Below are 15,522 nucleotides of genomic sequence, written 5' to 3' on the forward strand. Positions count from 1 at the left end.
TGGATTCTCTTTATCTTGTCTTCTAATTAAAATAGATCTTGACAGTTTGCATTTATATTTTCTTGAATAGAGGATGCAGCCCCCCCCCCTTTTAATAGTTTTCAGGTGAGCCCAATGATTTTTTTTTTTTAGGTTTTTGCTAGGCAATGGAGTTAAGTGGCTTGCCCAAGGCCACACAACTAGGTAATTATTAGGTGTCTGAAACCAGATTTGAACCCAGGTACTCCTGACTCCAGTTCTAGTTCTTTATCCACTGCGCCACCTAGCCACCCCAGTGATTCTTTAAAACAAGTTTTTATTGACATTTTCTGTTCCTTAAAAATTTTGTAATAATGCCAGGTATCTTTTCATCCATCACTCCTATAGAGCCTAGCCCATAATACAAATCATGCTTTTTATATATTTTGAAAAACATGTGTAATGTGTAATAGTTATCAACCTCCCAACTCCATAAGGAGTGGTTTGAGAGTGTGTTCTCATAGTTCTTCTTTCAAGTCCTTCTTGATTTGTTATCACTTTTGATTTTTTTGGTATGTAGTTTGTTCCATTTGCATTGTTGAAATTTTTTTGTTTATCTTTTTTTTAGCTTTTCTTACTTCTTACTATATCATTTGATACAATTCTTTCCATGCTTCTTAATATTCATTACACAAGTCATTACTTACTGCACAGCAATATTCTGTACATTCGTAGATCACAATTTGTTGAGCCGTTCTACAGTTGATAGGGCATGTACATTATTTCCGCTTCTTAATTATTACAAAAGTGCAGTTATAAATATTTTGGAATATATAGGGTCTTATCATTGTCTTCTTTGGCATTTGAGCCATTTGGTTCAAAGTATATGGACATTTTATTTTTATTTAATTTAAGGCAATGGGATTAAGTGACTTGCCCTAGGTCAGACATTCTTAAGGGTCTGAGGCCAGATTTGAACTCAGATTCTCCTGACTTCAGGAAGAAGCCATCTAGCTGCCTGTGTAGGGACATTTTAGTCACTTTATTTGTATTATTCCAGATTGTTTTCCAAAATGGTTATACCATATCCTAGCTTCACCAGTAGTGTAGAGACCATCATTTCACAACTCCTCTGGTAGTGATTATTTTCATTTTTCTAATTTATAGGATGTGAGGTAAAATCCCAAGAGTTGTTTTGATATGCATTTCTCTTATCATTAGTGATTTGGTGTACTCTTTCATGTGGTTGTGAATACTTGCAATTCTTCTTTTGAAAACTACTTCTTTATATTCCTTTAACTCTCTTAGGGAATGAATTGAATTTTTGAGTAAGGGGTTATGGTATTAAGTCACCAACATTACTTTCTCCTCCAGAACCATCTGGATCCAGATAGGAGTTAGGACTGGAGATGGCCCTGGATGTGAGGCAATCAGGGTTAAGTGATTTGCCCAAGGTCACACATCTAGTGTGTCTGTAGTATCAGATGTTTGAGGTTAGATTCGAACTCCCTTCCTCCTGAGTCCACTGAGCCATCAAAGCTGCTAGGTGACACAATGAATAGTGCATTGACCTTGGAGTCAGGAGGACAGAAGTTCAAATTCAGCCTAGACACTTGACTCTTACTAGCTGTGTGACCTTGGGCAAGTCACTTAATCCTGATTGCCCTGCATCCAGGACTATCTCCAGTCATCCTGATTCCTATCTGGCCACTGGATCCAAATGTCTCTGGAGGAGAAAGTAAGACTGGTACCACTTCATACAACTTCACTTTACTCAAATCCAGTTCATGTGCTTGTCATGGCATTACCTCCCTGATGTCATGGTTGTCTTTGAAAATGAAGGACAAAAATATTATTATTATTATTATTATTATTATTATTATTATTATTATTATTATTATTAGGAAATACAGGCACATTCATACAAACACATGCACATGTCTGTTTAAATAATGTATATATGTTGAATACCAAAATCTCACCAGAGAAATTTGATACAAAAAAATTTTCCCCATTACACCTAACTTCCATTCTTTCTAGATATATTATTGTTATCTGTGCAGAAGTTTTTCAGTTTCATATAAACATAATCTTTTTAAATGCTCCTACCTATAGCTATGAGAAATAAATAATCTGTTTCTCTTCTAATTTTAAAAATATGATCTTTATTATTAAGGTTATGCATATACATGAAGTATATTGTGGAGTGAGTGGTATAAGATATTGGTCTAAGCCTACTTTCTGCTAGTCTGATTTCCAGTTTTCATAGTAGTTATAATTGTTGTTTAAATCAAATAAGGGAGTTTTTTCCTCAGCAATTTTTTTCATTTAATTAACCATTAAGTTATTGAGTTCTATTGTTTCTGATTCTACCTTGCCTAATCTGTTCCGTTGATTTATCTCTACTATTTTTTAACCAATTCCACATGATTTGGATAACTGTTGCTTTATAATATAGGTTAATGTATAGAAATACTAATTTACCTCTGTCCCTACTTCTTTCATCATTTCTCTTAATATCCTAGGTGTTTTTGTTTTCCCAGATGAATTTAGTTTTTTTTATCAATTTTTAACATATTCCCTTAGTAAGTTGATTAGTATAATATTAAAATATATTAGTTGATTTTGTCAGTATCTCCTTTTATCATCATATTGGCATGGTCTTAATTTCAGTGTGCTGAAAGGAGCATTTTGAATTGAATTTATACATGTCTTGGGTATTTTACTAGGTTGGGAAAGTATGTGTAGCTTGGATGAAAATTTGGTGTTGTCCTTCATTCTTGAAGAAGACTTGTGACAATAGGGAGGTGATGTCATGACATGCACATGAATTAGATTTGGGGGGTGGGGTGCTGTGCTGAGTCACCAGCCTCACCTTTTCCTCCAGAGCCACCTGGGTCCAGTGGCCAGATATGAATCAGGATGACCAGAGATGGCTCTGCATGCCATGCAATCAAGGTTAAGTAACTTGCCTAAGGTCACACAGCTAAATGTCTTAAGGCCAGATTTGAACTGAGGTTCTCCTGATTTCAAAGTCATTGCTTTAACCACTGCACCACTTAGCTGCCCTGAATGATTATTTAAGGGTATGGGTGTGTATGGTTTTCAAACTGTCAGCTAAATTATTTAAATTTAAGTAAAAATAAAAGGAAATCATGACATGTAAACCACTGTTTTTAATGACCTGTATGCAAACATACAAAAAGAATAAACATGTTTGTTAAAAATATAAAGTAATTCTTTTGATAAATTTCTCTAGGTGACTGATGTTTCACCAAACCTGAATAAAAATAGTCAATCTGAAAAAGAAGGTCGTGTGCACCTGTGTTTTGAATGTAATCGCACTTTCTCATCTGCAACCATGTTAATGCATCACAGCAAAGAAGTTCATGGCAAAGAGCGGATCCACGTTTGTCCCATTTGTAGTAAAGCCTTCAAACGGGCAACACATCTCAAGGTAATTTTTTCTTTAAGAAAGGTTAAATGTCATCATTATTGAACTTTTAAACAACCATTATTTTATTAAAAATATTTGGGTATTGGACATAAGCCATTGTGGTTTTGTTAGGACTTGAAATCCCTCCTTTTTTTTCCTATAAGGAAATGTTATTAATCCTACTAAGAAATTAATGGTCTGGGGAATCAAGAATTTCTCAAATGCTGTGTAAAAATGGTATTCATTAGTGCTCAAAATACAAACTTTTACATTTCTAGTGTATTTAATAAATGTTCTTGGAAACATAATTCATTAATGAAATTAGGCTATATTAGATCTCAGACTTTTCTAACTGACCCTTTTTAGAATGTGTCTATATACTAGCAAATTCTTTTTTCTATATAAAGCTTCTTAACACTCTCATTTTCTATACTGCCCATCCTCCCATTATGTTTTTTGGTTCTATTTTTTAAAAAATTCAAAATTCATTTTATAAGATATTGATTAAAGGATTCATTCCTTCACTATACAGCCCCAGCATGAAATTGTACCTGCAGGTTTATGCAGAAGAAAAATATTTGCTATTAGGCATGACAGTCAGTAATCCTTTCTAAAGAATCTGTGATGCTTCCCTCTCCCTATCTTAGGCCAGGTAACAAAAACAGAACCAGAAAGATTCACATTTATTTATTACAATTCAGCAAGCATTTTAAACATTTGTTTTGTGCAAGATGCTATACTAGTTATACATAGGAATCAAAGACAAAAAAAAAATGGTCCCTTTATTTCCTTGAAGTTATGTTCAGATGGATATTACAACATATATATTCACATATAAGTTAATGCAAATTATATTCAAAGGAATTTCTGGGAGCCAAAGAACACTAACACCTCTGGGAGAACAGGAAAGCATTCGTAGAAGTGGTAGCTAAGTTGAATGTTTAAGGAACTAAGAGGTTCCAAATAGGAGGAAAGAAGGAAAAGCATTTCAGGAATGAACTGTCTACTTATTCAAAAAAATAAAGGTGGAAGGAAAGAAAGTCTTCCTCAGAAATAATAAAAATGCTAGTTGTAGCTACCATGTAAAGTATGTGAGACAATAGTAATGTGAAATAAGTTTGTGAAGACAGAGTGAAGCTAGACCAGGAAGGACTTTAGGTATTAAACAGGGGAAATTGCATTTTAACCTAGATACAATAGGAAGCAACTGATTTCTTGAGCTGTGAAGTGACATGTGGAGTATAGATTAGAAGAGAGAAATATATACTTTGTTGATTTTGCTACTATGTGCATGCAGAGAAACATCTGAATTACGGAGACCAATTTGACTATTGTAATAGTCCTTGGAAGAGGTGATGTAGTACTGGTACAGTGACCCTGTGAGTGAAGAAATGAGAGATTATAGATGGTATAACCTATTATGTGCTACACTATGTTCAGTGCTGATGTTGATTTTAAAAATAGATGTAGAAAAGTTTTTGTTCCTGCCCTTATGACCTTATACTCAAGCTGGGAGATAATAAGTATAAGAGAATTATGAAAGGTAAGGCTTTGTGAGGGAAGATTTTCAAGTGAATGTAAAGATCTAGGAAGGTTTGCTGAGGCAGTGCCATTTGACTTGGCTTTTAGATCATAGGTAGTAATTCAGAATGTGATGAAAGGAGGAGCAAAACATTTTGCCTATAAGAACCAAAGGGAAAAGGCACTAACTTGCTTATTGCCTCCTTTAAATTATTATAGTAACTGCCATTGTTCCCAAACCAGAACTTCTTTTTTTCTGAAAAAGTTTACAGGCATTTCCCTTCCTTTTTTTTTATTTTTTAACAGTTTAGTTTTTATTTCACTATCATAAATTTAGCTTAAAGAATGGCCATCTAGTTATAATTATAGAAGAAAAAAGGGAAATGAAATACAGGGAGAATTTATGATAAATAAAAGTACTAGGATTATGGGGTATGGGAGCTACAGAGGAATGGTTTAGTGGGGAAGACAAAAACAAACACTTGTGTCCATAGTCAGAAATAGTGATTTTCTTTCTGTATTGCCATCCTGGGAACTGAACCTCTCCATGGTCCATGCTGTTCATGCTTTCTTTCATTTGACTAAAAACTATATGCTTTCAGCCCAACAGAGCAATTTTAGCAATGCAAATGAAAGGCTAGGAGTCTTTTGTATTGAGTCCAGCAATTGTCCTAGGCAAGATATCAGGGCTAGTGTGCTTCAGAATGAAGTTGTCATCAGTAAATTTCTCCCTATGGATGGACTTGACACCAGTGATATTATAGCATGTGAAGTCATTACCTTGGTTCATAAACCCAGCAGTAATTCAGGGAAAACTTGCTACCAAAGAGATTGATCATGCAAGCTTCCTGCAGTCTTTGGAATTTGTCTGCAATTATCTTGAAATAAACCAACCCTGAAGCTCATTATCAATAGTGACATATACATATATGTATATATGTATGTATGTATATGATGCCGTTGGTCCTGAGTGGTTTGGTGGTGGGAGTGAGGGGGAGCAGCACTAGTGTGAATAAAAGACTTGAATGAATTTGAGGTCTCCTGGTGGCAGCATTTGCAAAGTCTTTTTCAATATTCTGTTCCCCAGTAAATGTCATATGCCCCTTAAATGTATTTTCATAGGGACTTAGTGTGAAGTACTTTATGGAACCAAATAAGGGATAGTGTGGAGGCTTCAGTAATAGTTGAAAAAAGTGATAGTTTGAAAGGTTACAAAGACTCTTTTTTTCCTATCTGACTTCCTTCTCCATAAATGTTATTTATTGATTCTACCATTTCTTAACCCTTTAAGCTCTTCTACACCCTTCAGTTATGAGATGAGAGACTTTGACTCTTAAGCAGGCTCCCCTTGATCCAAACTTAGTCTTTCTATGGCATACATTCACTTCTGTTTTAAGTCCTAACATAGTACTTAGTGAAAAAAGATACATCCCTATTAGAGTCTCCCAAGCTTTCTCTCCCCATCATAGTGATATCTCAGACTTAGACAATTGTCTTTCATCTATAGCATTTCCTCTTTTTTCCCTACTTTTCATAGGATTCTTTAACTAAACAAAATGGTCAAGGGACACGAAGAGGCATGGGGCAGAAGGTTTGTACTTTCTAATCTGGCCCTTTTGGAAATTTGTCCGCCCTCTTGCTTCTCAGAATCATTTCATTACAGGGATAATAATAGGAAATTAAGATCAAAATAAGAATGATTTGAGACTCTCCTGAGAAGGATTGGAGACAAGAGAAAAAATTAGATTTGTGTACTCAATGGCATAATATAAAATCATTTTGAATGCTTAATAATAGCAAAATTACCTGTCATTTATTTATAGCTTTTCATATAAAAATGAAAATATATCAATACAAGGAAGGTAGAATGTAGTTCTCACTAGGGAATTTTCCTTTTTATATTTGTCATAGTAAGTATATCATGACCATGATTATTAGCTCTTGATAAGTTCTGGGTATTCTGATTCAACTCTCTTATAACCCATAAAATGATATGCCAGACAGATTTCTTTTTTTAAATGACATCTCTCTTTACTGGTGAACCAATATAAATTTATATTGGCATTTGAACAGTTGTTAGCTATTGACATTAAGATAACTGACACTAAATATAGTCAGATAGTTTATTATCTTTGATAGTTTACAAATCTGCATTTTGACTTTTTTATGGAGAAGCCATTATTTTCCTTTAGATATTCTTATTCTTGCATCAGTGCTCCAGGTGAAGATATTCTTTTGAACTTTGTAAGCTAGACCATTTTAGTATTTAAACTCTGTTTGTTGATAAAGTGCTGGCCCTGAAATCAGGAAGACCTGAGTTTAGATTTTTCCTTCATCTCTTATTAAGACCATTACCCTGGACAAGTCTCCCAATCTCACTAAACCTCAGTTTCTTCTTTAAGATAGAGAAAATAATAGCCTCTGTGTCACAAAATTGTAGCTTAAATGAGAGAATATATGTAAAGTGCTTTGCAAAATATAACATACATTATACCAACATATGGGAATTTCATCATTATTGTTTTGTAAAGCTAAATGATTAGCTTGAAATTAATTTGTTTATTATCATACTCTATTATTTATGTCTAGTAGAAATAATCTGATCTGGTTAAAGCATTTTTAATCCTGTTTATGATTGTAAAGGGGAAATGTAACTTTGGGTCATAAAATTCTGTGAATATTTCCTAACAAAGCTAATTTTGGGCAACTTTGTTACACAAATCCCCTAAAAGCTATCTATATCTATATATCTATCTATATCTATATCTATATCTATATCTATATCTATCTATATATATATATATATATATAATTCCAATCTCAGTGTACATGATGATGTTTTGAAAACACTGTTGTTCCTCAGTTGATAGAGGTGTAGATACCAAAATAATTTTTCAACCTTGTATTTGTGATTTTAAGGACATATGGCCTTTAAAATATGTATACATAGCACATTGTTCTAAAGAATTGTTCTAGTTTATTTGTTATTGCTTAGCTATCACTACTCTTCATGGCTAGATCTCTTTTAAAGTAGCACAGTGGTATTTTCAATTCTCCTTTGAAAACATCAGCTGAAGGTTCCACCAGTTCTTATGTCCAGAAATGACTTTATTATCTCTTACTCCATATCTCTTCCATTTGACTTCCTTCTCTCAATTAATGAACATCATGTTCATTGATTTATTTAGCTCCCCCCCCCCCCTCCTTTCCACACATCTCAAATCAGGCCTACTTCTACGATGTCTCATATCCATTTCTTCCCTTTCATTGCTAATAACAGCATCCTATTTAAGTTATCTGGATTATGTTAGTAGTCTTCTAACTGACTCCTCTGCCATTAATCTTTTAATGGCATTTCACACTCCTAAAACTCATTTCAGTCAGGTAGTCACCAACTATATGTATTGACTATATTTCAGATGTGGTCAACAAGTGGATTTATTTCGTTTCTTTGCGTTTATTTGTTTTCCTTTTTTTTTTTTTAAGTTTGTAGATCAAGGTATTTCTTGTGGAGAAAGCTAGTGATGTTGCCAAGAGAAAAAGAGAGAGAGAGGAGATAGGGTAATTTAAAAGAAAATGAACAGAAAAGAGCAGAGACATAAGGAGACAGACACACGAGACAGCTTTAAAAGTAATGTGAAATTATTATAGCTTGTTTTAAGTAACAAACTTCTTAATGACATATACAAATTTCACTTGTAGTTTTCTTTCTTTTTGTTTTATTTTTTTATATGGAAATGCTCCTCTTTTGGTGTTAAGTACAGTGTATCAAAAGTATTTATTACACTTATGTCCCAGTCATTACATACTTACCACACATTGGGGTAGAAGGATTAAAATGAAATAGTCTTTGACCTCAAGGAAGCTTAAATCATATCAAGAGAGACTGTACCCTTATATATATACTTGGTATGCAAAATAAATAAAATTTGAGGAGAAAGGCAGTAGCAATTTGAGTGATCAGGAAAGGTTTCATGTAGAACATGACTTGATCTCTCTTTTAAAGAATCCTGTAGATCTTAAAAGACAGTGGTGAATAGGAAATGGAATCTAGGATTAGGAAACAACTAGTGGAAATGCATGGAGATAGGAGATTCCGGAGTGTTGCCTGGGAAGAACAGTAGGAAGACCAGTTTGGCTCAACCAGAAAGCACATAAAGTTTAGTAATATATAAAATGGCTGAAATGTAGAGCTTTAAAAACCAAGCATTCTCAGGGATTATAGGGAGCAATGGGCTTTATTGGGGAGTGACATGGTCAGATTTGGGCTTGAGGGAAGTCAAATTTGGCATTTGGAGGAGAGATTAGAAAAGGGAGAAACTTGAGACAGGGAGACCAATAGAGGGCTTTTGGAATAATCTAAGTTAGAAGTGATAAGGATATGAATGACATCAAATGTCAGTAGAAAAAGAGACATGCAAAAAATGTTGAGGAAGAAACAATAAGATTTGGCAACTGATTAAATATAGGGACAGGGAGAGTCAAGAATAGAAGTTGACATTGAAGTTGATTACATGGATGACTGGATGGATTATGGGTGCCCTTGACTTATACAGAAGTTTAGAAGGAATGAGAATTTGAGGCATGGGGGAACGATGAGTTGTTTTGGACATGTTGAATTTGAGATGCCTTTTGGACATCCAATTAAAAGTTTTTATAAGGTAGTCTATTGGTAGTGTAGGGCTAGAGCTCAGGGGAAAGATGCTATATATCTTGGAGTTATCTTCAGAGATAATCAGTCTGTGAAATGAAGTGACCAATGTAGAGGATGTGAGGAAAGGAAAGAATTGAACCCAAGACAGTGTTTTGGAGTAAATTCACATTTAGGAGTTGTGATGAGCATGATGAGACAACAAAAAAGTTTAAGAAGAATTTATTAGGTAGGAGGAGAATCAAGAGGATAGTGTCATAAATGCCCAGAGAGGAGAGGAGAGAGTGTTCAAGAGGGAGGGGATAGTTAATAGTGTGCAGGGTTGAAGAGAGGTCAAAAAATGATGTGTAGTGTATGTGTGTGGGGGGGAACTATTAGATTTGGCAATTGAGAGAAAATTAAGAGGGAAAAAAACCAAAGGAATTGTACTCTACTAAGAGGAAATAAGTATATAATTTGAAGCAGAAAACTCTAACTGGAAGAAATCATTAAAGGCATCATGAAAACAGCTAAAAAAGATTATAAGTAGTGTCAGGAAGAAGAATGGTACATATTCCAGGCATGGCATGAATATCAGAAATTTAATGTTAAGTTTGGAAAATAGCTAATAATATAATTTGACTGAAATTAAGAAATGTTTGAGGAGGTGAAGATCTTTATTGCTCCCTATGAAATAAGTCTAAAAGTGTTTTAGGAAAGTCTGAAGAGAGGGAGAATTTTTTCAACTGACTCAGATCAGAGATGATGTTAAGGATGTTGTAAGTCAGCCCTAGTTCCAGAATCTAACTTATTAGTCTTATTTTTTGTGATTAATTAGATAAGTGATTTAACCTCAATTTTTGCATATCTTGAAATGTAAAACAAAGATTTTGTACAAATGACTTGTAGATGTCTTTCAATTTCCAGGTTCTGTGATTGTAAGTAGTATAAAAAAAATTGGCAGACTATATAAGTGTGTTCATCTCTGGTTTTGTTTCCTCGTGTACCTGCCAAGTGAGGAGATTGTACTAGATGACCTCTTGGGGAACAAAATTCTGTAGGTTTAAGCAGCCTAATAAATAGGACAAATTAGAGAAGTAATAAAAGACAGTTACTTTTGTTATCTTCAATTTGTTGGAATGTTTTATTGTTTTGGGGGAGGGAGAAGGGGCCACTGTTTTTTCCTCCCCTGCCATTCCAAATTTATATCTTCCCATTAAAGTCTCAAAAAAATTCATTCTTTTGTTTATTGAACAGGAGCATATGCAGACACATCAAGCAGGTCCTTCTTTAAGTTCTCAGAAGCCAAGAGTATTTAAGTGTGACACTTGTGAAAAGGCATTTGCTAAACCAAGTCAACTAGAAAGACATAGCCGAATTCACACAGGTAATTAATGATTACAGAGTGGTGCCCTTTTATTTTAATGATCTCCGAAATTAAGTTGTTAGTCACTGGGAAAACAAGATTCCAAGTGCAAATATTCATTTAATATGTAACTTATAATAGGTGTATTTAACCTGTAAAGGAAAATTAATTTCATTCAGTACTTAATGAATTTGTTCTTTTACATACCTTTTAAAAGTCAAATATGGTTTTTATATCCTACCCATATAGCTTCAAAATTGCAACTATTTATTTAATTTGTTTTTACATTGACTTTAGAAAATGGGGGAAAAGGAATAATTTTTGAATAAGTGAGTTTTAATTTAAATAGTTTATTTCCAGTGTACATACAGAAGTTTAACGTATTGCTAATGATACTTAAATATAGGAATACTTATAATAGTTAAGTTTTTAATCACAAAATAATTTCAAGTGTTACTGCTTTAATGTAAAAATTTATTTTTTTTCTTAGTTTTGCATTGTTATAGGGGATAATCATATTAAGAATAAACTTAAATGTTATTTATAAGTGAGGTCTTGAGTAAAATAGAATTTTAGATAATTGTAATTTTAAAAAAAAGTAATTTCAAGGGAATGTTAATAATGAAGGTTTTATCTTTGTAATTCTGTGGTCTTATTCAGAAGACACAGTTGGAATATCTATTTTGGTCATGGAATTTGCCATTTAGGGTTTACACATACATACACTACACACACACACGTACATATACACTACACACACACACATATATACACACAAACAATCTGAAGATGTTATGATGATTGATTCAATTGAAGTTTTTGTTTATTGTTTTTGTACTTATGATGTGGGATGCTCAAGAATTAGAAAATAAAAAAGACATAATCCCTTCAAAGAGGTCTAATCTTATACAAAAATAAAATGCACAGATAGCTATCATACAAGTTAATATGAGAGGTTAGACAGAAGTATGAGAGATTTGAAGAGATAGAGGTTTAGGAGAAATCAAGGACAATTTCATAGAATTGGCAAAATTCCTCTCAAATCTACTCCTTGAAATTTCACTTTCTGTTAAAGGTACTTGTATTTTGTTTTATAGTCTTAGAATTATATTCCACTTCTTCCTCTCCTCATCCTTGATATCTCTTCTGTCTGTCCCCTTCTCTCTCACTTAGTCATTACTCTTTTTCAGTTCCTTATTCCCTCTCATCATCACTATAACAGTAGCTTCTTAATTGGACTCTTGGCTTCCCATCTGTCTCCAGGCCAAGCCATTTTTCCACATAGCTACCTAAGCAATCTTCCTGATGCACAAGTCTGGCCCTGTCACTCCTTTGTTTTAGAATCAACCCATATTCCTGTCATTTTAAGCTCTTCAAAATTTCCAGGCTTTTTACATATGATTGTCATTCATCCCCAATATATTTCAGTCAGATTTATCCATTTACTAGCCTTTGAACTCAGAAATAGTCTCCTCCCTATTTGCATTTACGTAACTATAGCCAGGGTATAGCATATACTTGCTCCTCACTTCTAACTCAGAATTCTTATCTTCTTCAAGAGTCAGGTTAAGCACCCATTGGGTGGATCCCCTGTGATGTACTGGACAAGAGTCACCCAAGGTAGATAGGCATGACTAGTCTTTGGAGGGAATTTTTATATGTGGCATATACATTAGAGTATCTTTCCAGTAGAATATGAACTTGAAAACAGTAAGGATTTGTTCATTTTAATTTTGTCATTTTATGTTCACCATGTATCATATTGCTATAAATATAGTCAGTGCTTGATTGAAATGCTTGTTGACTTTTAGTGGGGGTAATCTTGAAATAAAGATTTTTCTATTTAATTAGAGGCTAATCAATATTTTCTCTCAAGTCTGACCAAAAATAAAGGTACAATGTGTGCAATAATACTTTGACTATATGTAATCCTTAAGAATAACTGAGGTATTTTCCATTTAACCCTACTACTTTTTTAAAAACCATTTTAGAGAACAATCTTGATTGTATACCTTTTCATTCTTAAATGAGATACACTGAAAATAATTTAACCACTAATGTGGCCCAACAAGGACCTGATGTACAATTTAATGAAAACCATGTATTATTATTATTATTAAAATCTTAGAAAACCAAATATTATTAATATCTTTATTCTTTTGTGGGGTTTTTTTTTTTGGCTAACTATTTCTGTGTTACATTGTAAGTTGATCCTGGCCTTATCCCAGATTGTTTGTTGCCTGCTAACTCCTGGCCATATGCTTGATACCACTAATATAGAGGGTAGATTGAACAAAAGTAGACCGGAGGAAGGAAATTCATAAGTCTATCACAACAGAATGGATAATAAGATAGGAAGGCCTATTTTAGGATGTTTTTCTTGGAAATAGAGAGGAGGGATTAGATTCCTGGGACCCTTGTCAGCTGATAGGATATTAAACATAACTATATGGTGCCTAGAAAGATGACAGAGACAATCAAAGAATGAAATTAGGGGAAGAGGATAAGTGAAAAAAAGTGATAACTTCACTTTTAGACATGATATATTTGAAGTGCCAGTTTCAAATCTGGGTGGAGATAATATTAACCTGAAAAAATTGGAAATGTTTGTTCTATAGATCTAGAAATGATAAATACATATTGAGAATAGATGAGTTTTTCAAAAGAAAAAGAATATCAATATTAAAAATGTAGAGAGAGGATAGAACAACACCTAGGACAGAATTGGGGCAACATCCTAGTTTAAGGAGTTGGAGAAGATTGGCAAGCCATGAAAGGTACTAGAAAGACAGAGACAGGAAATATGTTACTAAAGAGGTTGAAAAAATGAGGCTAGAACAAGAATGATAGAGGCCAAAAAGGAGAGAGAGAGAGAGAGACAGAGACAGAGACAGAGACAGAGACAGAGACAGACACTACAGATATATGTCTCTCTTTTCTACTTTATAGTGTATTTTTATTTGTTTTGTACAGTATTGCCTGTTCTGCCTCTAAGAATATAAATTCATTGAGGTCAGGACTGTTATTTTTTAGCTTCATACTCCTAATCTGTAACACAGTGACCCTTACATCATACATACAACAACATCATAAAATGTTATTGAATTGAAAGAGCTTTAGATTTAACACATAAACTTTGAAAAATTTTTTTCTAATTCAGAAATCTTTTTTTTTGCGTACTTCATGTTTCTTGGTCATGTTCCAAAGTAGTTAAAAATTTCCACTTAGCTGAGTTTTCACATAAGTAGAATGTTATGTTATCTGCCATGTATAGAAAATATGAAGGCAAAGGACTGTTAGAAAATTTTATATTTGTGGGTGGCTAGGTGGCGCAGTAGATAGAGCACCAGCCCTGGAGTCAGGAGTACCTGAGTTCAAATCTGGCCTCAGACACTTAATAATTACCTAGCTGTGTGGCCTTGCGCAAGCCACTTAACCCCATTGCCTTACAAAAACTAAAAAAAAAAAAGAAAATAAAAGAAAATTTTATGTTTTAAGAGAGTCAAACCAAGGCCTTATATGAAGCAAGATTATTTTTATTTCTTCAACAGAATACACAGGGTTCTAAAATACTAAATAATATGTGGCATTTTTCTGTGTCTAATTAGATGAATAAAGGAAATATAGAATAGCATAAATATCCCTGAAAAAGTAGGCTTGTTTCTTTACTTTTTTAAAAATCAGTAATACTTGTAACTTATTTTAGAAAGTTGGTGGTTGGTTTTGTAAGAGAATACTATGAAAGTATGTATATACATATCCTTAGTTTTTGTGTATTGACCTGAATTATTAGTTAGTAAATAAATGTCTTAAAGTGAACCTCTTTTAGAGAACTGTTTTTAGAGAAAATTGTTAATTTTGTGATTTAATTAATAATAATTTAAAAACCAAAATTTATTTGAATGCACTGAGAGGCAGTAGTTTTGAGGAATCGGTGTTTGGGGGTTATTAAATGTTTTTTATACATTTATATGTTATTATGAAATAGATTTTAAAATTGTCTGAGCCATGACTTATTCATTAAGTAGAAACCAATAAACGTATGAAGAGTTTTTGTCTAGGGGGTTTCAATTCTATTTCTGGATGAAATGGGCAATATAATTATCAGAAAATAGCTTTTCTCTAAATAAGAGGAATTTTCCAGAGTACTGTGAAATAATTTATAGAGGTGCACAGTGTTTATGACTGAATTATATGAAAATTTCTGTTGATTAAGTGCTGGAAATCAATTTGAGTATCATTTTATTTGTAGAATTAATATGTAAAATTTGCATAAGAATAGCTCTTTGGGACTTTTTAGCTACATAATGGAAAAATTTTTAAGTAGAAAAAATGTGAAGGTCTGTAAGTAGTATAAAAATCTAGTTCATTCATTACTTTAAAAAAATCTCTTTGTATTCTTGATTCCCTCCTTTCTTGCTTTTCCATGCTACCATTCTTAGTTCTCTGGTTTCTGATCGTTCCATCTCCATATCCTTTAAAAATTTATTTCTCTTATTTCTTCTTGGCCATCTTCCATTTATATTCCATTTACTTTGTTAAGTTCATCTACAACTTCACTTATGGAGATGTGAATGAATCCTAAATCTATATTTCAGCCCCACATTTACA

The 15,522-nt window shown here is 33.2% G+C and overlaps 1 protein-coding gene across 5 annotated transcripts in view; it reads left to right on the forward strand.

The window, feature by feature from the left end:
- LOC141499990 (zinc finger protein 236-like) overlaps positions 1 to 15,522 on the forward strand; it is a 150,715-nt gene that overhangs the window by 123,846 nt on the left and 11,347 nt on the right. For 4 of the 5 annotated variants that reach the window (XM_074202825.1, XM_074202823.1, XM_074202822.1 and 1 more), the window contains 2 exons: positions 3,218 to 3,415; positions 10,803 to 10,932. In XM_074202825.1, the coding sequence (XP_074058926.1) occupies positions 3,218 to 3,415; positions 10,803 to 10,932 (328 nt within the window). Of the gene's footprint in view, positions 1 to 3,217; positions 3,416 to 10,802; positions 10,933 to 15,522 lie in introns of those variants that run through there. The other variant, XM_074202827.1, reaches the window with a different exon arrangement.

The sequence above is a fragment of the Macrotis lagotis genome, chromosome X, assembly GCF_037893015.1.
Source record: "Macrotis lagotis isolate mMagLag1 chromosome X, bilby.v1.9.chrom.fasta, whole genome shotgun sequence".
NCBI lineage: Eukaryota > Metazoa > Chordata > Mammalia > Peramelemorphia > Peramelidae > Macrotis > Macrotis lagotis.